Below are 26141 nucleotides of genomic sequence, written 5' to 3' on the forward strand. Positions count from 1 at the left end.
ATAGTAAAGAATCTTCAACGTGTTGATTATCAGTGACCTCAACAGACCTTCACGGCCAGGATATGAACATAGATAAATTATATACTTAAAATGTGTTGCATGATACAGGAATGACAGGCCTCACTACCCTCTGGAGAGCCTTACGATTTTTTGCAAGAGTTCTGCCAGTCAGAAGTATTTTTTTTCTTCTTGACTTATGAAATGAATGTCATCTGTCTGCGTTGCTGGGCTGGAAGTCGTCACAATCGTCATAATGAGCGGACCAAGGCGCAGCGTGATTGAAGTTCCACATCTTTATTTTGGTGAAACTTTAAACAAAAACAATAAACAAATAACGAAACATGAAGAAGTAACAAAACAATATCCCACAAAGCAGGTGGGAGATAGGGCTTCCTAAATATGATCTCCAATTAGAGGCAACGATTACCAGCTGCCTCTAATTGGGAACCATACTAAGAGCACCAACATAGAAATACACATTCTAGAACACCTCCCTAGTCACACCCTGACCTAAACCACTATAGAGAATCGAAGGGCTCTCTGGTCAGGGCGTGACAGAAGTGTTCTAGCTGCATTCTATTAAACTTTTATTTGATCTGACTGCTCTTGTAGAGAACTGTTCAATCATCCACCGCTGCCTCTGTTAATTCCCATTTCAGACTCCAAGCATCAATTCCTCACTCATTATATATCACCTCAGGGCCTTATTGATGGCCTTTTAGGAGTGGCTGCTTATTAATTTTGTGTGTATTTTTTTTTTGTCTGCTTAACGAAAAAACCCAGGCATTTATTCTATTTTTCCTGTTACACGTTTCTTGTCTGTAGTTCTAGAGACAGGTCCATGCTCAGGGAGATTTGATTGGGTTGAAAGCCCTGTAGATTGCAAAACATAACTGGATGTTCTTCGCGGTTCTAATGTTTGTTGGTTGTAAGCTTAGCTGTGCAGGCATAGACAGAGGATGATTCACAGTATTAGAATGACTACTATGTGGGTCACAGTGATGGATGCTCAGGGAAGGAAGGGCAGAGAGACTTTTCTATTTGGCAGTGCTGCCTCTGACGCAAGTCCCCTCTCTCCAGCCAAACATCACTGCTATTAGGGGTAGTTCATTAGTGTATAGGTGGACAAGTCCATTGCAAAAGACTACAGGGGAAGGTGGGACTTTCCTACCCCCCCACCCCACCCCCACCAAACTGACACACAACATTGTAGTCCATGTTTTACTTTCTGTTGCCATCTAATTCCAACCATGCCTTAATCAAAGTCAGCATTATTAGCAGATAGACCCATTGATGCTTGTGATGACTTTTGATGGCATTTTGATAATGATGGCCTGTTCCTTTCTTAACACAGACAGTTGAATTATCTGTGAAATGAGAGACTTGAGGCCCTAGATCAAGGGAGTGCCAAGCACGCTGTGAGGGAGCTAGAGCAGAGTGGTGTGTCTGGACAGCCTGAACAGGTCACATGACAGGGCTAAGAGAAAAGACAGATTGTGTTACCTAGGGTCATGCTTTCAGACTAGAACTGGCAAACTCTAAATGCTACCAAGCCAGAGGAATTGACCGCATTTAAAAAACAGCTGTGGAAAACAAGATACATGTATCATATGCTAGGATTTTATTCATAACTTATTTCCCTGTTCAAAAATAACGACGACATTTGAACCAGCTGACCTCTGTGTTATGTTATGTGTTGCAGGGACGTCGTCGTACTCCCAGCAGGGCTATGGCTGGGAGTCCAAGCTGTACAGCCTGGAGCAGGGTCACGACAAGCCCCATGACAGGAAGAAGAAGAGCCTGGGCCTGGCCACCCTCAAGAGGAGGTTCATCAAGCGCCGTAAGTCCAGCCGTTCTGCGGACCATGCCCGCCAGATGAAGGAGCTCCTGTCGGGGTGGGATGTGCGTGATGCCAACGCCCTAGTGGAGGAGTATGAGGGCACAGCCTCCCTCAAGGAGCTGAGCTTCCATGCCAGCTTGGCGCGTGCCAAGGCACCCAGCCTGCAGCGTGACCTGGCTGCCCTTTACCAGCACAAGTACTGCACCGACGTGGACCTCATCTTCCAGGACACCTGTTTCCCCGCCCACCGCGCCGTGCTGGCTTCCCGCTGCCCCTTCTTCAAGACCCTACTGTCCTCCTCTCCGGGGTATGGCGCTGAGGTCCTTATGGACATTGAGACGGCGGGCATCGATGTGCCCATGTTCTCTGCACTACTGCACTACCTGTACACGGGGGAGTTTGGGGTGGGTGGGGTGGAGGACTCCAGGCTGCAGAATGTGGACGTGCTGGTGCAGCTGAGCGAGGAGTTCGGGACGCCCAACTCCCTTGAGGCAGACATGAGAGGACTGTTTGACTACATGTGTTACTACGATGCCCTGCTCAGCTTCTCCTCCGACGCGGAGCTGGTGGAGGCCTACAGCAGTGGGGGAGCTGGAGGGGACGTGGCCACAGGAGGCTGCCGGGGGCTGGGTTCCCCAGACGAGGACCTGAGGGCCCACAAGGCCGTGCTCTCGGCCCGCTCACCCTTTTTCCGGAACCTTCTACAGCGGCGCATCCGCACGGGGGAGGAGATGACGGAGCGCACGCTGCAGACACCCACACGCATCGTGCTGGACGAGTCCATCATCCCGCGGAAGTACGTGCGAGTCATCCTTCACTGCATGTACACAGATGCGGTTGAGCTGGGGCTGGTGCTGAGGGGGAGCCCCTCGGCCGGGAGCCTGGGGGAGGTGCAGGTCCTGGTGGCCGGGGGCAGGGGAGGAGCTAGCATCCGCACTGAGGAGGCCATGGAGCTCTACCACATCGCGCTCTTCCTTGAGTTCAGCATGCTGGCACAAGGTAAGTTACAGTACCAACCATCCCTGTCTGTCCTGTCCAGTCACACTCCAGCTCAGAGCGGATATGAATGAATGGTTCACATTCAACCTGGGGCTACATGTCCAGTTCATCCCAGATCCCTTTATAATCTGTTCAGTGTGTGTGGATGAATGGTCATCTGGGAGGCTGCCTGTATCAGCTAGTGAGAATATGCTTCAATGGTTTAAATCCTTTAAATCAGGTCAGCCAATGTGGATAAATGGGCCGCATCATGAATTTGAAAGTCAATCTTTCATGCTAAGAGTGTTATTTTAATGTGATATTGCCCTTAGCTCTGTGACGGTATGGGTCTGACTGAGGATAGATATCCTCATATAACTGCGTCTCTGCATACTGAAATCTATCAAAGGTTAGCAGGGCAGGAGTGTGAGCCAACATCAAGACTTTAATGTAGACTGAGTATTGGCACAACTGCAAAAGCTTTCTCCATGTCTCTTTCCATCCCTATAATCTCTGTAGCCCCCTCTTCTGAGGGACCTGTGTTCCTATCAGTTTGGACCTAGAATCTAGGTGTGTGGCAATAATAAGTAGGCTGCATGTGAAGATGTATGTGTAGGCCTAACCATAAAGTAATGACTAACCTTAACTAAATCAAAGAATAAATACAAACAAGTAATAGAGTTATGAAGACATGTCGGTGTAATCACAGTAAAATCAGTCTCAATAGAAAGCTCAAACTGGAATCGTATGTAACCCAACAGTTATTATTTCACACTTCAATACTCAAATAAATCACAGATATACACTTATTTAGGAAGGACCTGGTACCAGGGTTTAATACCTAAAAGCGTTCATTTTATACAGAGGGGATCCCCTTCAAACCAATAAAAGAAATAGCAAAGTAATTAGTACCCAATCCAATGACACTCACGGTTCGGAATCCAGGTCACCTGTGCGTGACTGAGAAGCGCAAGAGTTCAAACAGTCCATTGGGCCTGTCACTCAGAGCTTAGTCTCTCACAACATCTCCAACGGTCGAGCCTCCGAGCGGGAGGACAGCAAAAGCAGAGGTCTTCCGACGCCAGTAGAACCCTCAAAAAAAAGAATATCTTACGCCGTCCTCACTTGGTCAGGGATGCGGGGCTAACAGTTCATTACTGGGGTCTAACTAAATAAAACCATTACAGTGCCTTCAGAAAGTATTCACACCCTTTGACTTTTTCCACATTTTGTTGTGTTACAGCCTGAATTTAAAATTAATTAAATTGATTTTTAGTGTCACTGGCATACACACAATACCCCATAATGTCAAAGTGAAATTGTATTTTTATACATTTTTACAAATTAATAGAGAATGAAAAGATGAGTCAATAATAGAAAATGTCTTGAGTCAATAACTATTCAACCCCTTTTGTTATGGCAAGCCTAAATAAGTTCAGGAGTAAAAATGTACTTCACAGGTCAATCATTTGCATGAACTCACTCTGTGTGCAGTAATAGTGTTTTAACATGATTTTTTTATGTCTACCTCATCTCTGTACCCCACACATACAATTATCTGTAAAGTCCCTAAGTCGAGCAGTGAATTTAAAACACAGATTCAACCACAAAGACCAGGGGGGTTTTTCAATGCCTCGCAAAGAAGGGTGCCTATTGGTAGATGGGTAAAACGGAAAAAAGCAGAAATTGAATATCCCGGGAAGTTATTGATTACACTTTGTATGGTGTATCAATACACCCAGTCACTACGAAGATACAGGCGTCCTTCCTAACTCAGTTGCCAGAGAGGAAGGAAACTGGTTAGGGATTTCACCATGAGGCCAATGGTGACTTTAAAACAGTTAGTTTAATGCTGTGATGGGAGGGAAACTGAGGATGGATCAACAACATTGTAGTTACACCACAATACCAACCTAAATGACAGAGTAAAAAGAAGGAAGCCTGTACAGAATAAAAATATTCCAAAACATGCATCCTGTTTGCAACAACACACTAAAGTAAAACTTAAAAAATTTTGGCAAAGAAATTAACTAGGGAGGACTAGGGTTTTTTGGGGGGATAAAAAGAAACGGAATCGCTAAGCACAGGAAAAATCCCTAGAGGAAAACCTGTTTGCCTGCTTTCCCCTTTCCGCAGGACAATAACCTAAAACCTAAGGCCAAATATACACTGGAGTTGCTTACCAAGACGACATTGAATGTTCCTGAGTTGCCTAGTTACAGGTTTGACTAAAATTGGCTTGAACATCTATGGCGCAACTTGAAAATGGCTATCTACCAATGATCAACAACCAACTTGATAATGATGTGCATATATTGTACAATCCAGCTGTGCAAAGCTCTTAGAGACTTACCCAGAAAGACTCACAGCTGCAATCGCTGCTAAAAGTTATTGTAACATGTTGAATGCTTATGTAATCAAGATACTTTTGGCCATGTAGTGTATGTGGACACCCCTTCAAATCAGTGGATTCGGATATTTCAGCCACACCAGTTACTGACAGGTGTATAAAATCTAGCATACAGCCATGCAATCTCCATAGACCAACATTGGCAGTAGAATTGCCCGTACTGAAGAGCTCTGACTTTCAACGCGGCGCTGTCATAGGATGTCACCTTTCCAAAAAGTCAGTTAGGCAAATTTCTGCCCTGCTAGAGCTGCCCCGGTCAACTGTAAGTGTTGTTATTGTGAAGTGGAAATGTCTTGGAACAAGGGCTTTGCTGCAAAGTGGTAGGCCACAAACTCACAGAATGGGACCGCTGAGTGCTGAAGCGCCTAGAGCGTAAACAATCGTCTTTCCTTGGTTGCAACACTCACTACCGAGTTCCAAACTGCCTATGGAAGCAACGTCAGCACAATAACTGTTCATCGGGAGCTTCATGAAATGGGTTTCCATGGCTGAGCAACCGAACACAAGCCTAAGATCACCATGTTCAATGCCAAGCGTCGTCTGGAGTGGTGTAAAGCTCGCCGCCATTGGACTCTAGAGCACAAGAAACGCGATCTCTGGAGTGATGAGTCACGCTTCACCATCTGGCAGTCTGACGGACAAATCTGGGTTTGGCGGATGCCAGGAAAATGCTACCTTTCCAAATGCATAGTGGCAACTGTAAAGTTTGGTGGAGGAATAATCATCTAGGGCTGTTTTTCATGGGTCGGGCTAGGCCCCTTAGTTCAATTAAAGGGAATTCTTAACGCTACACCCTACAATGACATTCTAGACGATTATGTGCTTCCAACTTTGTGGCAACAGTTTGGGGAAGGCCCTTTCCTGTTTCAGCATGACAATGCCCCGTGCACAAAGCGAGGTCCATACAGAAATGGTTTTTCAAGATCGTGTGGAAGAACTTCACTGGCCTGCACAGAGCCCTGACCTCAACCCCATCGAACATCTTTGGGATGAATTGGAACGCTGACTGCGAGCGAGGCATAATCGCCCGACATCCATGCCCGACCTAATGCAGAAAATGTCAAAGGGTGTGAATACTTTCTGAAGGCACTGTAACTAGCCGTCTTGACAGCTCACAGAGTTCATGGGGTTAATCTTCTCACGCCTCAGACTGTTGCCTAGCAATAGGTCCATCTCCAAAATATGTCCCCCATGCAACAATGCAACTAAATTAGTCCATGCAAGAAAGAGCAAAAAGTAACCAGGGGGTTACATCTCTCTGAACAGAATCCCTATATTGATAGCTTGTTTTAGTGCAAATTGTGTTTTTGTCAGCTGCAGACGTTAGACCAATGTAAATGGAAAAAGCATGTCAGGTTCAGGACTGTTCGTCTGTCCTCCCTCCCTGCTCCAGGAAGGTCTCCAGTGACAGACAGTTTTATTGATACACACAGCTCTGCAGAGCCAGCGAGAGCTCCTGTCAAGGCCCCATCACTCCTTTTATTTATCACAAGACCGCAGCCCTCTCTCCATTGCTCACCCTCTCTCTGGCTGCTGTCACTCTGAGTACTGGAGTTCACCCAGAAAGCCCCCCCATGAAGGTCAGATGGAGCCGAGAGCGTAGCTGTTGTCAGTTTATTACCGTCACCTCCCATTCCAATGAGCGATGGGATTTTAAACCTGGGGGAGATTGCTCTCTTCATGCCTGCAAGGTTCAGTTTTATATGAAGGTGTTTCTCACATCCGCTAGGCAGCGATCAGGATGTGAGGTGTGCTACTAACAGAAACCACTCACACCATTTTCTGACAGCTGATTGATTGGGTTGAGATATTTGAGAAACTCCATAAAAAAAATCCTTGAATTATCGATATATATATATGTATATACACTGCTCAATAAAATCAAGGAAACACTTAAACAACACAATGTAACTCCAAGTCAATCACACTTCTGTGAAATCAAACTGTCCACTTAGGAAGCAACACTGATTGACAATAAATTTCACATGCTGTTGTGCAAATGGAATAGACAAAAGGTGGAAATTATAGGCAATTAGTAAGACACCCCCAATAAAGGAATGGTTCTGCAGGTGGTGACCACAGACCACTTCTCAGTTCCTATGCTTCCTGGCTGATGTTTTGGTCACTTTTGAATGCTGGCGGTGCTTTCACTCTAGTGGTAGCATGAGACGGAGTCTACAACCCACACAAGTGGCTCAGGTAGTGCAGTTCATCCAGGATGGCACATCAATGCGAGCTGTGGCAAAAAGGTTTGCTGTGTCTGTCAGCGTAGTGTCCAAAGCATGGAGGCGCTACCAGGAGACAGGCCAGTACATCAGGAGACGTGGAGGAGGCCGTAGGAGGGCAACAACCCAGCAGCAGGACCGCTACCTCCGCCGTTGTGCAAGGAGGTGCACTGCCAGAGCCCTGCAAAATGATCTCCAGCAGGCCACAAATGTGCATGTGTCAGCATATGGTCTCACAAGGGGTCTGAGGATCTCATTTCGGTACCTAATGGCAGTCAGGCTACCTCTGGCGAGCACATGGAGGGCTGTGCGGCCCCACAAAGAAATGCCACCCCACACCATGACTGACCCACCGCCAAACCGGTCATGCTGGAGGATGTTGCAGGCAGCAGAACGTTCTCCACGGCATCTCCAGACTCTGTCACGTCTGTCACATGTGCTCAGTGTGAACCTGCTTTCATCTGTGAAAAGCACAGGGCACCAGTGGCGAATTTGCCAATCTTGGTGTTCTCCGGCAAATGCCAAACGTCCTGCACGGTGTTGGGCTGTAAGCACAACCCCCACCTGTGGACGTCGGGCCCTCATACCACCCTCATGGAGTCTGTTTCTGACCGTTTGAGCAAACACATGCACATTTGTGGCCTGCTGGAGGTCATTTTGCAGGGCTCTGGCAGTGCTCCACCTGCTCCTCCTTGCACAAAGGCGGAGGTAGCGGTTCTGCTGCTGGGTTGTTGCCCTCCTACGGCCTCCTCCACGTCTCCTGATGTACTGGCCTGTCTCCTGGTAGCGCCTCTATGCTCTGGACACTACGCTGACAGACACAGCAAACCTTTTTGCCGCAGCTCGCATTGATGTGCCATCCTGGATGAACTGCACTACCTGAGCCACTTGTGTGTGTTGTAGACTCCGTCTCATGCTACCACTAGAGTGAAAGCACCGCCAGCATTCAAAAGTGACCAAAACATCAGCCAGGAAGCATAGGAACTGAGAAGTGGTCTGTGGTCACCACCTGCAGAACCATTCCTTTATTGGGGGTGTCTTACTAATTGCCTATAATTTCCACCTTTTGTCTATTCCATTTGCACAACAGCATGTGACATTTATTGTCAATCCGTGTTGCTTCCTAAGTGGACAGTTTGATTTCACAGAAGTGTGATTGACTTGGAGTTACATTGTGTTGTTTAAGTGTTCCCTTTATTTTTTTGAGCAGTGTGTGTATATATATATATACTGTGGTTGATGTGTCAAAGAATAGCGTCCATTTGCCCATCTGTCTTTAACAGCTACATTCCATCTCTGCTGGAGATCAGTGGGGTTTTGACTGTATTACATATTCGGTAGTAAAGAAGACACTGATCATGGCTGTTGCCCACCCACTCCATCATATACATACAGAAACAGGGATTAGTGCCTCTTGTCACTAGCTGCATCACAGACAGGAAACAATATACTACTGGGCCGTCGAGACAGTGGCAAGATTACAACCTTTGTCTGTCATAAAACAAAAACACAATGTTATTAACAACATTTTTTTAAAGCTTTTCTTGTAAATCTCAAAGTGCTGTTGCAGTTAAAAGAGCATGGGGAACACAACTCCATGTTTGCCTGTTATAAAGGCACAGTAGAAAAGATGGCTCTCACACACACACACACACACACACACAGCTGGCCAGATCTTCCTCACACCCGTACGAGGGCTCACTGTACTTAGGTGCTGATACAATATGTATTGCAAGTCTCACGGTGCTACACTGGGTGTACAAAACATTAGGAACACCTGCTCTTTCCATGACTGACTGAACAGGTGAATCCAGCTGAACGCTGTGATCCTTTACCTGTTAAATTCACTTCAATCAGTGTAGATGAAGGGGAGGAGATGGGTTAAAGAAGGATTTTTAGGCCTTGAGACAATTGAGACATGGATTGTGTATGTGTGCCAAGACAAAAGATTTAACTGCCTTTGAACGGAGTATGGTAGTAGATGGCAGGCGCACCGGTTTGAGTGTGTCAAGAACTGCAACGCTGCTGGGTTTTTCACGCTCAACAGTTTCCCATGTGTATCAAGGATGTACCCCCACCCAAAGGACATCCAGCCAAACTGACACACCTGTGGGAAGCATTGGCGTCAACATGGGCCAGCATCCCTGTGGAACGCTTTCCACACCTTGTAGAGTCCATTTCCTGACAAATTGAGGCTTTTCTGGGGGCTAAAGGCGGTGCAACTCAACATTAGGAAGGTGTTCCTAATGTTTTGTACACTCAGTTTATATGTATTGCGATTTTATTTTGCGATTCGATGTTCCAAACATATTGCTGCAGAGGGACGAGAGAGCCATGAAGAAGAAGAAAAAAGTTTTGATCAGTCATGGAAATTTAAAGTGCTGAAGCTATTTACAAGCTATGAAGGAAAAATACTGAAGTTTTGGTGCAGGTACAGCTGACTAGCGCAAAAATAATATTGCGATATTGTCAAATAATATCCCATTAACATTATTGATTTCCTAACTACTCCCTACAACATCATGTCTCTCAGGGTTGCCAAGGCAGCTTAGCACGAGGGAAACTGTCATCCCCTCAAATTCCCCCTCCCCCTCCAAGCCTTTACTATAGGGTATTTATATCCCCTCTCTTGACCACAGAGAAGCAACAATCTCATCAGTTCCCATGAAACCCCATGTTGTGGTGTGTATCAAGGACCTCTCATTTCATCTGTATGATAGCCGTCTTATTTAGTTAATTACATTTCCATCTCTCCATTTTTTTCCCTTCTCTTTCCTATGTTAGTTATCCTCCTCTCAAAGACACCCCTAACCTTTTTAACATGCATGCACGCTCAGTCACACACACGCACCTGGTGGTCAGTGCCGTTTAAGATTAGGGAGGACAATTATTTATTTTTAAGATCATGGCCATTACAGCATATTGGATGACTCACTCATATTCCATTCACCCAACCCAATGTAACATTGATAGGTTTGGGCTACTACATGATACTCAAATTTTCCCTACACCCATCGTGAGGTTGCTACAACCTAGCCTACAAATTAAAGTTTATAATGTAGGTGCACAGGTCGAGGGACAAATTGGAGTAATCAAGATGACAGACGGTGTAATCATTATTCCAAACAGTTACAAACTAAATGAGAGTTCCTATTGGACAAATTCAGGTAGGTCCATTCACGTTTTTTGTTCAGTTTTTAAGAAACATTTTGCAACACAATTGGATGATCACCCGCACGCACACACAGTTAAATTTCAGCAGCCACATAAAAACAGCATCACTTTCCTTGTTGTATACAGTAATCCCTCGTTTATCGCGGGGGTTACGTTCCGAAAATGACCCGCGATAAGTGAAATCCGCGAAATAGATTTTATTTTTATTTTTTACAATTAGCAACTATTACATGTATACAAATACAGTGACTCACGTGTAGGCCGTTTCACTGCTCTTCAGACTGGGCCGCTGCATCCTGACTGCGCTCTGCAGTGTTCTCTTCTTCTGAAGCCCGCGGTGCAGGTGTGTTTGTTCGGGAGAAGAACATAGTGATAGGCAGCTGTTGTCGCTCTTTTTTCTTCTTTGCAAAAAGATCCTTGTACACCGACATGCCACCATCGATTACGTTGGAGAACTGTAATGAACGGCTCATCATGAACGGCTCATATGGGTTTAGGAGATGTTCGAAATTACAAGATAATTTGGCCAACTTAATGTAAATTTGCCAAGCTGTTTTATGTACGTACACATAACTGCACGAGACGACAAAATGATAGCACAATTCGTAGCATGTTTTGATACAAGAAGCGGGAGTGAGTTTTTAGCGAATCAGAATGCAGAGCACAATGCACCAAAAAAAAAAAAAAATGCATTATGAAAATCCGCGAAATAGCGAATCCGCGATAAGTGAACCGCGAAGTGGCGAGGGATCACTGTAGTTCCTTCTCGCATCTACGTGCTCTCCTCTCACGTTTCTTTTAGATTGTGGAGTTCAGTGCACAACAAACAGCTGTCTGTGACCAGGCGAACAAACCTCTTCAAGCCAAACCTTCATGACATAAATGCTAACCGCTTCACACACAGTCTACGTTGTCACAGTATTAGCTAAAGTCATAGTTAACATAGCTACTAAACTAACGCATTAGTAAACCCACAATTAAATCCATGTGTATCATCATGCAGTACAGAGTACAGCAAGCAGTTTAGTAGTTACATCCGTGGGCCCTGGTGGCAATAAATTAATAAAACCGAAAGATTACCTTGACTTGGAAGAGTTGGAGTGTTGGAAAGCCTTAGCCAGCTAGCTAACATAAATAGCATTCCTCTCTGTTTGAGGCAGGTTGTTGAGTAGGCGGCATTAGCTAGCTAAGTTATTGAAAAAAATACAACAAAATATAGCTCTCTCTCTGCTGCTTCTCAATTTTTTTTAAATAAATACATTTGTTCAAAACTCTTCAACTGTCAGTTCATGCTGCAAGAGCTCTGGAGGATGTCTTCCGGAAGTCGTTAGAATTACTGTGTAAGTCTATGGAAAGGGGTGAGAACCATGAGCCTACTAGGTTTTTTTATTGAATTCAATGTACCACAAAGAGGGGGACAGAAAATAGCTGTTCTCCGGCTACACCATGGTGCTGACCTAACAGAGTGCTGTTTAGGCAACTATAGACCTTCATTCCAAAACAGTGTGTTTTAATCAATTATTTGGTGACGTGAATATAATTAGTATAGTTTTATCTAAAAATGTTAGTTTTTTTTTTGTGTTTCACAATTTCTATCTTTCTGAAATTCACTGAGTAAGATGGTCCTCCCTTTCCTCCTGTGAGGAGCCTCCACTGACACGCCGTTGGCCACCAAAACTCTTGCTCACCCAAGTGTCAAATGAGCTGAGAAGGCCCATGATTTAATTTCTATGTGACAACCTTGAGTGACCTCCGCCTCCTGTCAGAGACCTGGGGTAGCTGTCATGCGCATCGGGTTATCTCCGGGCTAGCAGTCCCTTCCTTCTCCTCGTCTCTGTGCCTCAACTGCTCCCCCTCCATCTGATTGAGCTGTGTCCAGGCCAGGGTACACTCACTGGTGGTAGGATTCAATCTGAGAGCCTCTCGTCTCCATCAGCAGTTATCAACCCTATTAGCTCCCTAGCCAGAGATCACTCACTCTTTTACTCACTCTCACTTATCCTGACCGATATTAAAAGCCTTATTCATTTTTCAAACACAGTGAGAGCGTTGATAATGAGTAGATCAGCATACCAATGCAATGACCACACCTTGGGTGGGAAATAAATAATGTTAGTCAGTCAGTCTTCAGAGTAGCTTGCTGATGTGAAAGTGTTTGAGTGGTAGTGAATGGGATCAGAATTGATATCTAAACTTGCCATTGCATTTAAGAGGGCTATTGATAGGCCCTGTGTGACTAACAGCCTTAGTTCTGTCATAGCACCTTCCATTAGGAGAATCTGTCAGCCGTTCAACTTTCTCCTGTTACGTTTTAAGGAGAAGTCTTGGTCTGTGATATTGCTGTCTGATCAATCATATCTTTGGTTACAGGCAAAACTTGACCTATGACATGAGTGAACCCTAATTGTTCCAAGCAGAGGGGGATTTCCAGTTGCTTCTCGGCAGAACTTATCGGTTTGCTTGGAAGTTGGCCTTCGACCTCAGGCAGTCGGAGTGAAGCCCATGATTCTTCTTTAGTCTCTCCTCCTTCCTTTTTGTTTTGTTTGAGACCTCCGCTAAAAAATTAAGCTCTAGTTACTTGAGTAATCAGACATGATTCAAGTCCACCACAGTGTTTACTGGTCCTGAGTGCTGCTGATGTCTTAAGTGGGTTTGGAAACGTTGTTTCATAAACATGGAGCTAAAAAAAACAGCAAGCACACATCCTCAGTTATTGCCGTCTCACAGATGCAGTTGCCATAATGCTCATTGTGTTGATACTCTAGTCGGTCTGCTAGGCTGCAGTGAATGCATAGTGCCAGAGAGGGAGAGGAGGGGAAGGAGGAAGGGGAAATGGCTTTAGTATTAGATATAATGCCCAGTCTAATCTCTGGCTCATAATAAGGGTGCAAAGCTTTAGAAGGCTGAATGGTGCTATGCATTCTAATGGGTTAATGGAGAACAGAGCTGTCTGCTTTCATGTGCTGCTGGTCCCCACTGGGGAAGCTTTACCTTTCAAAGGAAGTTGTGTCTGTCTGTGTGTGTGTCTCTCTCTACGTGTCTACCCCTGCTCAGAGAGTTTGAGAAATTAGGATAGAATGAGCGGAATACAGAGAGAAGAGATACAGGGAGGGAAGGAAGGAAGGAAGGAAGGGAAGGAAGGAAGTGTGGAATCTATTCCCACTTCAGGCTGTTTATGGAAGAGAAAAAGGCAAAATGTCTGCGTCCACATTTCAACCTCATCTGTCCCCTTAACGACACAGGATTTCCATCCTGCGTTTAACACTGTTGGGGTCTGCTTTGCATCGCTCTGACTAGCTAATAAAAGTAAAGGAAGGGACAAAAAATCTAGGAAAATGTAGCTTTAACTGTGTGTGTCGGTTGAAGGAGGAAAAAACATTTTTTAAAGAGGAGGGCAGGCGTCATCTCCCTGAGCGTCAGTGTCCAATTTCCCAGAGTGCAGTTTCAAAGGGAAAGGCAGTGCAGCAGATCTCACGCAGCCCACAGATAAGAGTCTCAGAGGAGCGCTGGTACTGGAGCTCATAACCCAGCTAAGCCTAGGGCAGGGCAGCCTGCTCCGCTCTTCTCCACAAGCTAAATACAGAGCCAGCAGTAGGGGGCCTGGGCAGGGGCCACTTCAAAGCACACCAGTATCTCTGTTTGCCTCAGTGGCACACTGGGTGCCTCTATCACTGGCATCGCACTGCCTGCTCTCATTTTCCACTGAGTTGACTGTCAAAAAGTGAAGCCAAATTATTTATGTACCCTTGTGGACATGCACTAGTTTCCTATTCAAGTTGATGTAATTTGATTGTTTGATGTTTATTTTAGTTCTAGTTCTATCTCAATTGCTACTGCCACTATGACTGCCACTATGACTGCCACTATGACTGCCACTATAGCCATTTCTGAAATTCCATTTCACCCAAGATGTGTTCAAATGGCTACAATATATCAAGTAATAATTAATAACCCTCTGCAACTTTTAATTTGTTGTTGATTAATGTGTGTGTGCATATGAATACGAGTGCATGAGAGCGTGTGTTTTCTGTGTACGCGTATACTGTGCGTGTGTGCAGCATACTTCTGGCTGCTGTGTTAACTTAGTGTGGTGAACGGGAGGTAGAGTGACTGGACACGTGAAGGTATCAAAGGCATTTCTGTGGGGTTGTGTGTAACGGTGTTAAACCACTGCCTGCTGTTCTGGTATGTGCTCTGATTTAGGAAACGCATGGAGGGGGGTGCTGGGGGAAAGGGGGAGTGCTCCCCGTAGTGATGAATAGGAGGGAAACTACTGTAGGCTTCTGAATGGCTCCAGAAGTGTCCGCTGTGTGACTGTGGCGGGATATTTATGGTTCAATTAAGTCACCCATTAATACTCTTACTAATGTTCTGACAGAGTATGACTTCCCATACAATAGATTTAAAAAGGTAGCCTGGGCCCATACTGTGCTGTAGCCAACTCAAGCAATACATATTTGGCATGACACAGAGAGGAGTTGGCTGAAGCACAAACTGACTGGACCACCAGGCTATTAAAGGTGCTGTTCACTCAGTGATATGAGTGTTAGAGGTATGTGACCCCTGTGCTATGTCTTCCTGTCTCCTCACCCAGGCTGTGAGGACATTGTGGTGGAGAGCCTGTCCCTGGACTGCCTGGTTCCCATCCTGAAATGGAGCTCTCAGCCCTACGGCTCTAAGTGGGTCCACCGCCAGGCCCTACACTTCCTGTGTGAGGAGTTCAGCCAGCTCGTGACCTCTGACGTACTCTACGAGCTCAGCAAGGAGCACCTGCTCACCACTATCCAGTCAGACTACCTACAGGTGAGATAACCACGCCGCTGTGTGATTCGAACTGGATGCATCTCCACAGACTCCTAAGATCGTATCCTGTCATGGATGGGCATGTGTAATCGAGTACTCGAACAGACTTACAAAACTATCTATCAGAGATTTTTCTTCCTTTAATACTGTAAAACTATTTGGTGGAATGGTCTTCGTGGCTCCCCGACTGGACAAGTTACATTTTGTCCCAAAAATAGTTTAATTGTTGTCTTGAAGTTGACGTTATTTTGGTTTGACTCAAGTGTTCCATTTGTACATGTGTATTTGCGAGGCACAACAAAAAAGAAACCAAGCCAAGTATCACACAGTTATTCTCCCTAAATTCCCTTTCCCCTCTGTTTCTCAATCACTCAAATGCGTTCTGACTGCTCCCTCAACACACGTGTGCTGAGTTTGGCCTACAGAAATAAATGTCTATAAAAACACATCTAAATGATGGGATACACAAGCTACATTCCTTGCCAAATGATGTCACCTTTCACAAATTCAAAATGGACTGGTTGGTTGAAGTTGGGAAAATGTGTTCCAACATCGAGTTGCAGTTTTGGAATAATTGCATCCCGTCTATTCTCCACTTTCGCTACTTTGCGAACTGCTAGTGTCATTTAGAATTGGTTAGCCTCGGCTATAACCCCCTGAACACAGACAGACAGTTTGCACACTGAAAATATGCAAACGCGTGAGTTTGATAAAGACTGAGCGTAGGCCTCTCACCAAACTGATGTCGTAGCCATAATTCATCACCATGCAGTGTTCAGTGTGGAATTATTCATCCATTTGGAAAATTCCAAAGAACAGTCAGAATAAACTTAATCAAACGTCTGTATATCAAAAAGAAGACCAATTTTTGGTTCAGAACCAGGGAAACTTACCAAATGGAGCCCTGTTTCAAATGATCACTCATTGAGAATACCTGTTCCAGAAGCAAAATGTGCATCACTACGCACTGGCAACTTTTGGAAAAATATTCTGTTCTATTTTAGTCTGTTATGTTACATGTTGTTTTACTATAACATAGGTGTGTCTTGACTGTGAATAGGGCTCTGGAAATAAGAGCCTCTTGTCTGCTAAATTAACTGAACAAGGCTATGCCATTGAATCATAGGTTTCTACAAGCGCCAATGCTGAGGTTACTGCCTTCCAGAAGATTGTGTTCCATTATAATATAACTAGTTGATATTACAGTTTCAATAAATGAATCCTAAATAGTTTTTTTTTTGTTGACTATGTATGTACTGTATGGGGCAATTTATAATTTATCATTGTTGCGCACTGTTGGCATATAGATAAATGTTAACATATATTTTTCCACTAGTACTATGCAAGTACTTGAACAGTCAAAACATTTCAAATGCCCATCCTTAATCGTGTCCCATTGACTCTGTAGTCAGTGCTTTGGATACAAAAATGTAACTGTCTTTTTAGAATTTCCCTTTTTCACCTCCCTAGAGTTCTCAAGTCTGCGAGGCAGCTAGGGCATGATTGGTTTGACAATTATTTGATGAAGAGTGGCAACACGCACACGGCTGCATAAACACAAACCCAAACACACAGGGTCTGGAGCACAGACGGAGTGAGAACGTTCCCTGGAGGCATTGCCGTCTGACATGGCCACTAATTGAAACTGAGCTTTGGTCTGCTCTGCTGTGCCAAGCTCCCTGGGTGTCGCACAGGACAGCTGAGGTGAAACGTTGTAATCCAATCAGACAAATACTGTACAACTCTCAGCCACCACTACACCGTGTCACACCATCAACAACATATTCAAGTCTCCTCATTGAACCGCCTCTTCAGATGTTGCTTTACACTACAATGTTTAACCTTGTCGTTCCACCTTTCCTTCCCTATCACCATCCCCCTCTCATCACGCTATCTTTTCTCTCTCGCACCCCTCCCCTGCCCTCTTCTCTCTCTCTCTCTCTCTCTTTCACAGGCGAGTGAGCAGGACATTCTCAAGTACGTTGTGAAGTGGGGCGAGCAGCAGCTTATTAAGAGGATGGCAGACAGGGGTAAGATGATACACTCTATAATTACCCTCCGAGCAGGCCTTCTAATGGCTGTTGGAAAAGCACCCACCTACAGTACCAGCGCCTCCAAAATACACTAAGACTATAAAATACTTTAGTTTTCCAAGTTTTATCCTTAAAAATGGGAGACTGAAGCACCACGATCGTAGATCGCAGTATTCTTTTTGTTTTTGTGTGGCTCTGAACCCGACTGGAAAAATACTGTATCGTTAAAAAATAATGAGTGTGTGTTGGCCTTACTAACCACATAATTATATATAGAATCCCTACTAACTGTGTGTGTTTTGTGGGCGGGTTCTTTTCCCAGAGCCCAACGTGCTGAGCGGAACAGCCCACAGCGTGAACAAGCGGGGGGTGAAGAGGAAGGACCTGGATGTGGAGGAGCTGAAGGAGATCCTGTCCCCCCTGCTTCCCTTCATCCGCACTGAGCACATCCTCCCTGCCAACAGCGACGTCCTCTCTGACGCGGTTAGTAGTCATGGATGACGTGTCATATGGATGTTTCAATACAGTTTCTGATTGCTTCCAATACATATCGTGCAATCTATCATTTATGCCCTATTAATGGCTTAGTTGTTGATTGACCTGACCTTCTGGGTGTGTTCTCTTTAAATGACCCTCTTTCCATTCACAGACAAAGAGGGGTCTGATCAGCACCCCTCCCTCGGACATGCTGCCCATGACTGAGGGGGGCAAGGCCAACTCGTGGTTACGGCAGAAGAACGTTGGCATCTACGTGCGACCACGTCTCTTCTCTCCATACGTGGAGGAGGCCAAGGTAGGACACTCCGCATCGAGGGGTTGATGGTTAACGGAGAGTATTTTATCTCTCTTCTGTCTCATCTCTGTGAGAGGGTTTGGGTCAGGCCAGGGTATGACCGGCTCCTAACCCGTCTCCTCCTCCACTCAGTCTGTGCTGGATGAGATGATGGTGGAGCAGACAGATCTGGTGCGTCTGCGTTTGGTGCGCATGTCCAACGTGCCAGACACCCTCTACATGGTCAACAACGCTGTGCCACAGTGCTGTCACATGATCAACCATCAGCAGATGGCCAGCAGCCAGACCACCGCTCCGTCCGTGGTAGCCAATGAAATCCCAGGTAAGAGTACAAAACTGGTGCCAATAAGGAAGCCATTTAGTATAACATATTAGAAACATTGACATGGCCCACCAACCCTCTGTGTGTCCTGTCAGTACCCAGACTGGCGGTGGTTAAGGAGATGGTCCAGAGGCTGCAGGAGCTGAGTCACACAGACCAGGTCCAGAGGGCCTACGCCCTCAACTGTGGCGAGGGGCCCACCGTCAGCTATGAGCTGCAGCTGCGTGTGCTGAGGGAGTTTGGCCTGGCGGACGGGGCTACTGAGCTACTGCAGGTGAGAGGGAAGCCCCGTGGGGTACAGGGAGGACCAGGCTGTAGACTTGTTAGAGGGAGACCTCCGTCCTAAAGACCTCCCTGAAAGACAAAAGTATCACTCACTTAGTGTACTACGTAATGACGTGTGTGTTATAGTAGAAGGTTTTTGGGATGCTAAATGTTTTGTTTGTTTATTCTCAGAACCCTTACAAGTTCTTCCCAGAGGAGCGTTTTGGAGACGAGAGTCCTGTTCTGGCCCTGCGCCGGGCAGGTCGTTGTCGGGTCAACAGCAGCCCAGCGATGGACAGCATGTTCTCAGACCTGGAGGGCATGGCTGGGTTTCACCCCCCACTGCCTCCCCCTCCACCCCCATACCACCCCCCTGCCACCCCCAGCCGTGCCCAGCTGAAGGGGGCCTGGAGGCCTCGTGTGCCCATCCCACCCCCCACCCGCTCTTTCTCCTACCCCTGTAACCACACTCTGCTCCAGCTCCACACCACAACCAAACATGGCAGCCCTGACTACCCCTCCGCCCCCAGGCCTCCACCTCCAGACTGCAGCAACCCCCAGGCCAAGGGCCGAGCCCTGCTCCCAGAACCACAGGTGAAGGTCCACATGTCATGCTGTGTTTGTTGCTTTTGGTCATTATAACTGCAGAAGTGTATTGTGCTGTGATCATGTATAGCTCTAACTAGCTGTGTTGGTGTGCTTCTCTCTGTCTCTCCAGCTGATCATGGAGCCTGTGATAAGGGAGTACATGCCTGACATCGCTCTGGGCGTCTCTGTCATGACCCTGAGGGAGCACCATATGGGGGACAGGGGCGGTCACGACCCTCACGGCCCTATGGCCCACCCGGCCCCACACCTCCCCCCCGGCCCCTGTCCCTCCACTCGCCTCAGCCTCAGTCATGGTCACTCCTGTAAGAGGCACGCTCCAGAGCCAAAGCTGGAGGCCCAGGCAGAGTTCCCTGATCTGTATGACTTCTCCTGCCGACCAATCACTGCAACCTCCAGCCACCCCCTGCCCCCCTACGCAGGGCCAGACCTCTACAGCCACAGCTCCTCCAGCCACCCTCCCTCCTACATGTCTGACAGCCAGGGACGGGCAGCTGAGGCATGCTCTGACCCCCTGCGCCTGGACGTCCTAGGCCTGCCCCCCCAGCGGCAGGATGGAGCTCTGGCTAATCCCTCTGGTCCCCAGGCTGGGGAAGGACACATCCCCAGAGGACGATCAAACAATGAGACCGACCTTACTCACGGTCTTGGCCACTTGTGTGGCTCCCCCAGTGGAAACCTAGACGGGTATGAGGAGCGGTCGTCGGCCCACAGGGAAGGCCCGAAGGAGATGGCGGTTACTGGCGAATCCCCAGGTACAGGGGCCCAGCAGCCACATAGGAACAGTATTAGCGAGGAGGCTAGCAGAGAACGCAGGTCACCCAACAACCCTGACTACCCTTACAAGAAGTCTGCACTATAACCCTCGGGGAGGACCAGGGGTTGAGTCGTCAAAAGGGAAAGTGAGGGAAACAACCCTCTGTCATGGACAGCAAAGCACTAATGAGTGTGTGTGAAGGGGTGGCTAATGGTTTCTATTTATTGTGTGTGTGTGTGTGTGTGTGTGTGTGTGTGTGTAAGTACCCTACCTCCTCCAGCCCTTTCTCCATGACATAGTGCTGTCTTCACCTCACGTCTCCTGTGAGTGCTACAGATAAGCAGCATCAGGACTGTAGGTTAGTTAGAGAAACAGCAGTGACTGTCAGACTGTTGTATTGAAGCTTGGTGAAGCCAACCTCAGTGCTGCAGTTTTACAATATAACTCCAGCAGTACTGTTTGAGAGTGGTTTTGCCTATTTCCCTTGAGCCTTGTTGCACCACAGGTTTGTTGTGAACTCTAAGTTGTGGGAATCAGGAACAAAGATCTTATCATAACAAAGATGTTACTATGATCGTAACCATGAAATGTAGTTCAGATGTGCTGAGGATGTATAATATACATATGGACTGTAGTCCTCAGGATATACTTTAACTGGGTGATATATAAATAGGATCTCAGTATAAACTAGTTAACACCAGCACATAGCTTCAATCAGCGTTATCTTCATGATAAACTTGTGTAGAAACATTTTCTTGCTCCTCTCATTTGTATTTCCTCTCTTCCTGTAGCATTCCTCCAGTACGTACCTCACCTGACTGGTTACATTTGATTTCCCTTTCTGGTGCTGCATGTTACACAGAAATGCTGATGAGTAATAGGCTCAGGCTAGTTCCGTTCAGGCAGGAAGTAGGTCTGTTGAGGCTGTCATTGTGCTGCCTCTTCAGTCTCTGATATACAGTGCATTCGGAAAGTATTCAGACCCCTTGACTTTTTCCACATTTTGTTACGTTACAGGCTTATTCTAAAATGGATTAAATAGATTTTTTCCCCTTGTCAATCTACACACAATAACCCATAATGACAAAGCAAAAACAGAAATATTTGCAGACCCTTTACTCAGTACTTTGTTGAAGCACCTTTGGCAGCGATTACAGCCTTGAGTCTTCTTGGGTATAACGCTACAAGCTTGGCACACCTGTATTTGGGGAGTTTCTACCATTCTTCTCTGCAGATCCTCTCAAGCTCTGTCAGGTTGGATGGGGAACGTTGCTGCACAGCTATTTTCAGGTCTCCAGAGATGTTCAATCTGTGTTCAAGTCCGGGCTCTGGCTGGGCCACTCAAGGACATTCAGAGACTTGTCCCGAAGCCACCATGCTTCACCGTAGGGATGGTGCCAGGTTTCCTATAGACATGACGCTTGGCATTCAGGCCAAAGAGTTCAATTTTGGTTTCATCAGACCAGAGAATCTTGTTTCTCATGGTCTGAGCATCTTTAGGTGCCTTTTACCAAACTACAAGTGGGCTGTCATGTGCCTTTTACTGAGTAGTGGCTTATGTTTGGCCACTCTACCATAAAGGCCTGATTGGTAGAGTGCTGCAGAGATGGTTGTCCTTCTGGAAGATTCTCCCATCTCCACAGAGGACCTCTGGAGCTCTGTCAGTGACCATCAGGTTCTTGGTCACCTACCTGACCAAGGCCCTTCTCCTCCGATTGCTTAGTTTGGCTGGGCGGCCAGCTCTAGGAAGAGTCTTGGTGGTTCCGAACGACTTCCATTTAAGAATGATGGATGCCACCGTGTTCTTGAGGATCTTCAATGCTGTAGACATTTTTTGGTGCCCTGCCCCAGATCTGTACCTCGACGCAATCCTGCCTCGGAGCTCTACGGACAATTCCTTCGACCTCATGGCTTGGTTTTTACTCTGACATGCACTGTCAACTGTGGGATCTTATATAGACAGGTGTGCCTTTCCAAATCATGTCTAATCAATAGAATTTACCACAGTTGGTAATCATGTTGTAGAAACATCTGAAGGATGATCAATGGAAACAGGATGCACCTGAACCCAATTTCGAGTCTCACGGGTTCCGAATACTTTTTTAATTTTAATTTTTAATACATTTGCAAAAATTCTAAACCTGTTTTTTCCTATGTCATTGTGGGGTAATAAGTGTAGATTGCTGAGATGTTTTATTGAATCCTTTTTATAACAAGGCTGTAAGGTAACAAAATATTGAAAAAGTCAAGGGTTCTGAATACTTTCCCGAAGTCAAGAAAAAGTATGGGAACCCTTTGGAAACACCTGGATTTCTGCATGAATTGTTCATAAAATTTGATCTGATCTTCATCTAGGTCACAACAATAGACAAACGCAGTCTGCTTAAACTAATAACACCCAAACAATTATACGTTTTCATGTCTTTATTGAGGACACCGTGTGAACATTCAGTGCAGGGTGGAAAGTGTGAACACTTGGATTTCATAACTGGTTGACCCTCCTTTGGCAGCAATAACCTCAACCAAACTTTTTTCTGTAGTTGCGGATCATACCTGCACAACGGTCAGGAGGAATTTTAGACCATTCCTCTTCACAAAACTGCCTCAGTTCAGCAATATTCTTGGGATGTCTGGTGTGAAGTGCTATCTTGAGGTCATGCCACAGCGTCTAAAATCGGGTTGAGGTCAGGACTCTATTTTCTGCTGTTGAAGCCATTCTGTTGTTGATTTATTTCAGTGTTGTGGGTCGTTGTCCTGTTGCGTCAACCAACTTCTGTTGAGCTTCAATTGGCGGACAGATAGCCTAACATTCTCCTGCACAATGTATTGATTAACTTGGGAATTCATTTTTCCGTCGATAATAGCAAAGACAACTGCAAGAGCACAGAGCAGAATGCTCAATGTTAAGAAGAATTGCCCAGGCCCTGAGGCAGCCCCAAGCCATGATGCTCCCTCCACCATAGGTTTTGATGTTGGTGTGCCTTTTTTCTCTCCACACGTTGTGTGTTCCTTCCTGACAACTCAACTGTAGTGTCATCTGTCAAAAGAATATTTTGCCAGTAGCGTTGTGGAACATCCAGGTGCACTTTTGCAAACTTCAGACGTACAGCAATGCTTTTTTTTTGGAAAGCAGTGACTTCTTCCATGGTGTCCTCCCATGAACACCATTCTTGTTTAGTGTTTTACGTATCGTAGACTCGTCAACAGAGATGTTAGCATGTTCCAGAGATTTCTGTAATCTATTAGCTGACACTAGGATTCTTCTTAACATTGAGCATTCTGCTCTGTGCTATTGCAGTCATCTTTGCAGGATGGCCACTCCTAGGGAGAGTAGCAACAGTGCTGAACTTTCTCCATTTATAGACAATTTGTCTTACCGTGGACTGGTGAACATGAAGGCTTTTAGAGCTACTTTTGTAACCCTTTTCAGCTTTATTCAAGTCAACAATTCTTAATCTTAGGTCTTCTGAGATCTCTTTTGTTCGAGGCATGGTTCACATCAGGCAATGCTTCTTGTGAATAGCAAACTCACATTTGGTGAGTGTTTTTTATAGGGCAAGGCAGCTCTAATCAACATCCAGGTTAGCTGACTCCTTACTCCAATTAGCTTTTGGAGAAGTCATTAGCCTAGGTATTCATACTTTTTCCAACCTACACTGTGAATGTTTAAATGATGTATTCAATATAGACAAGAAAAATACAATATTGTGTGTTATTAGTTTAAGCACATTATGTCTATTGTTGTGACTTAGATGAAGATCAGATCAAATTTGATAACCAATTTATGCAGAAATCCAGGTAATTCCAAAGGGTTCACATACTTTTTCTTGCCGCTATGTATTTTCAAAAACATGAGCCTGGGGTTTTTTGAAACAAGACAGGAGGGGGCAGAGGTTAAGGACTGAGGTACACTTGGAAAAATAATGGTGCAATGAACACGCTAGTCAGATGTTTTATTTCAGCGGAGTATGTGTGTGTGTAGTTTAATAATTCCAGGTAACTGTAAATAATCTCAGTACTGTACACTCCATTTTTAATCAGGTCTGTATTTACCTATATAAACACAAGGCTCTGATCTGAAATGGTTAACCAGAGACCGACCATAGAATGCTGTGGTCAATATGCTTGAAACCACCTTGTTCTTTTAATGGCATAAACAATTAGAAGTCTTAATCCACTTTTTGAAGTGACCATAAGGGATCCATCACAAGCATGACGCCACCTGCTCTACTAGTTGTTTGTGTGACTCTTCTGTTCACCCTCAAACACTATCCATTCACATGTCCTCAGTCTGTTCATTTGTGTTGTTCCCATGTACAATGTAACCACTGTCACGCCACCTTTTGGCTAATCCTGGACCTGCGAAGACCTGCTCTCTGTCGTCAGGTTACGGCATACTGTATGAGAACTACTGGGGCTGTTGCTACAGAAACCAAAGTGCACCCATCAGATCCTGTAAGATCAGTCACACATGTCTCCTCTAACACAAACTGACAAACCCATGATGCATAACATAGGCAACATTGCACTGTAGAAATGATCCATTTCACATGGGAGCAGGGGGACAAATTAATTTAGAACAAAAGAGCTCCAGAACTGCATAATTCTTAAATTAAACCTGATGGCCTCTGTCACATGCATTTCTACCATTCAGAAATCCTGAGCATAAATTGTAATTATTCATGTAATATTTGAATATACTGTACAACAGATCCTTATTACATCTTAGTGGTGGTACTGTAAATGAATTATTCAGCTGTTTTGTAGCTGTGGTGGACTACACTGTGAGGTTGTGTTCAGCACCACATTTCACCAAGAAAGGATAGTCTGAAAGATGGTCAGACTCACTTTTTATTTTTGTTTATTACAATGTTTTCTTTTAGGGAAATGTTTTTCATATTGTTATTGGTGTGGAATACCTTTTTTTTTTTTTTTACTGCCCAGTGTTTCCAGATTACTATGAAATATGACCTATAGTTACTTACAATATGAGTTTAAATAGTTTTCTTCCAGAAAATAATTGTTACAGAAGCAGATTTGTGGTGGAATGGTGTGGGCATATACCGGTCATTAAAATATTTACGCGAGTAGACTGCTGATTGGACAGCTCATCCTTCTCAGAGATGACATGTCCTAAGGAAATAGCAAGGATTTTTTTTAAACAGCATGTGAAAGGTTTCATTTAAAAAAAAAATAATCTAATTCATGCTTTTGCCACATTAGTATAGGATAAGTCAGCAACATTATTTGGTAATTAACTTTTTAAAAGTTATATTTTTCACTGGGCAGTTACTTAAGTAGCACATGGACATGTAGATATTCGCTCTGCATTGTGGTAATGAAGTTGCCGGGCAGAGAACCCTTTTTTCCATCCAGTTTGCTTCATGGGGAAAAAATGCAAAACTTTAGATTCCTCCCCATGTTCATGTTGGTTAGTTGCTTTATTTTCCTGGACAGTTTTCCCATGAATTAAAAACCCTCCACATCCTCTGTTTGCTCTTTACTGTAGAAGTCAGTGCCTTCCCCTGCCAAGAGGCTGGGCTGTTATTTGAGAAGTGACTGTCCTATGCAAGCCTTTTCTACCAGCTTACCAGCCTGCATCAAATAGCCCTTTGTAAAACTCATGTAGCTAGCTATTAGTGTACATGTTTTTTTGTTTAAGTACCTTTTTAAAATGTAACCCTCTGGAACTGTGTTTGATTATATGTTGAACTTTATAATTGGACAGGTACGCTGTATGTAAAAACACTTTTGTAGACACCTGTACTAAAAATTGTATTTGGTTTTACGTGTTCTATTTTTCTACTGTTAACTCAAAAGGTGCATAACAGTGTGAAACTTGGGCATCTTCGAAATAAACTGCCTTAATATAATTCTGGACTGTTAAGTCATTTAGTGCAACCTTGAGTAAAGCAGTACCTTCTGGTATTTCGATG

At 45.1% G+C, this 26141-nt stretch overlaps 1 protein-coding gene across 1 annotated transcript in view; it reads left to right on the plus strand.

The window, feature by feature from the left end:
* LOC129811721 (BTB/POZ domain-containing protein 7-like) overlaps window positions 1-26078 on the plus strand; it is a 35278-nt gene extending 9200 nt beyond the window's left edge. The window contains exons 3-11 of the mRNA XM_055863263.1: window positions 1703-2839; window positions 15222-15430; window positions 17385-17460; window positions 17786-17946; window positions 18113-18256; window positions 18389-18578; window positions 18674-18852; window positions 19035-19436; window positions 19561-26078. Of these exons, the coding sequence (XP_055719238.1) occupies window positions 1703-2839; window positions 15222-15430; window positions 17385-17460; window positions 17786-17946; window positions 18113-18256; window positions 18389-18578; window positions 18674-18852; window positions 19035-19436; window positions 19561-20310 (3248 nt within the window). The 3' untranslated portion in view covers window positions 20311-26078. The remainder of the gene's footprint in view (window positions 1-1702; window positions 2840-15221; window positions 15431-17384; window positions 17461-17785; window positions 17947-18112; window positions 18257-18388; window positions 18579-18673; window positions 18853-19034; window positions 19437-19560) is intronic.
* Window positions 26079-26141: the final 63 nt, after the last annotated feature.

This window comes from Salvelinus fontinalis, chromosome 15 (assembly GCF_029448725.1).
Source record: "Salvelinus fontinalis isolate EN_2023a chromosome 15, ASM2944872v1, whole genome shotgun sequence".
NCBI lineage: Eukaryota > Metazoa > Chordata > Actinopteri > Salmoniformes > Salmonidae > Salvelinus > Salvelinus fontinalis.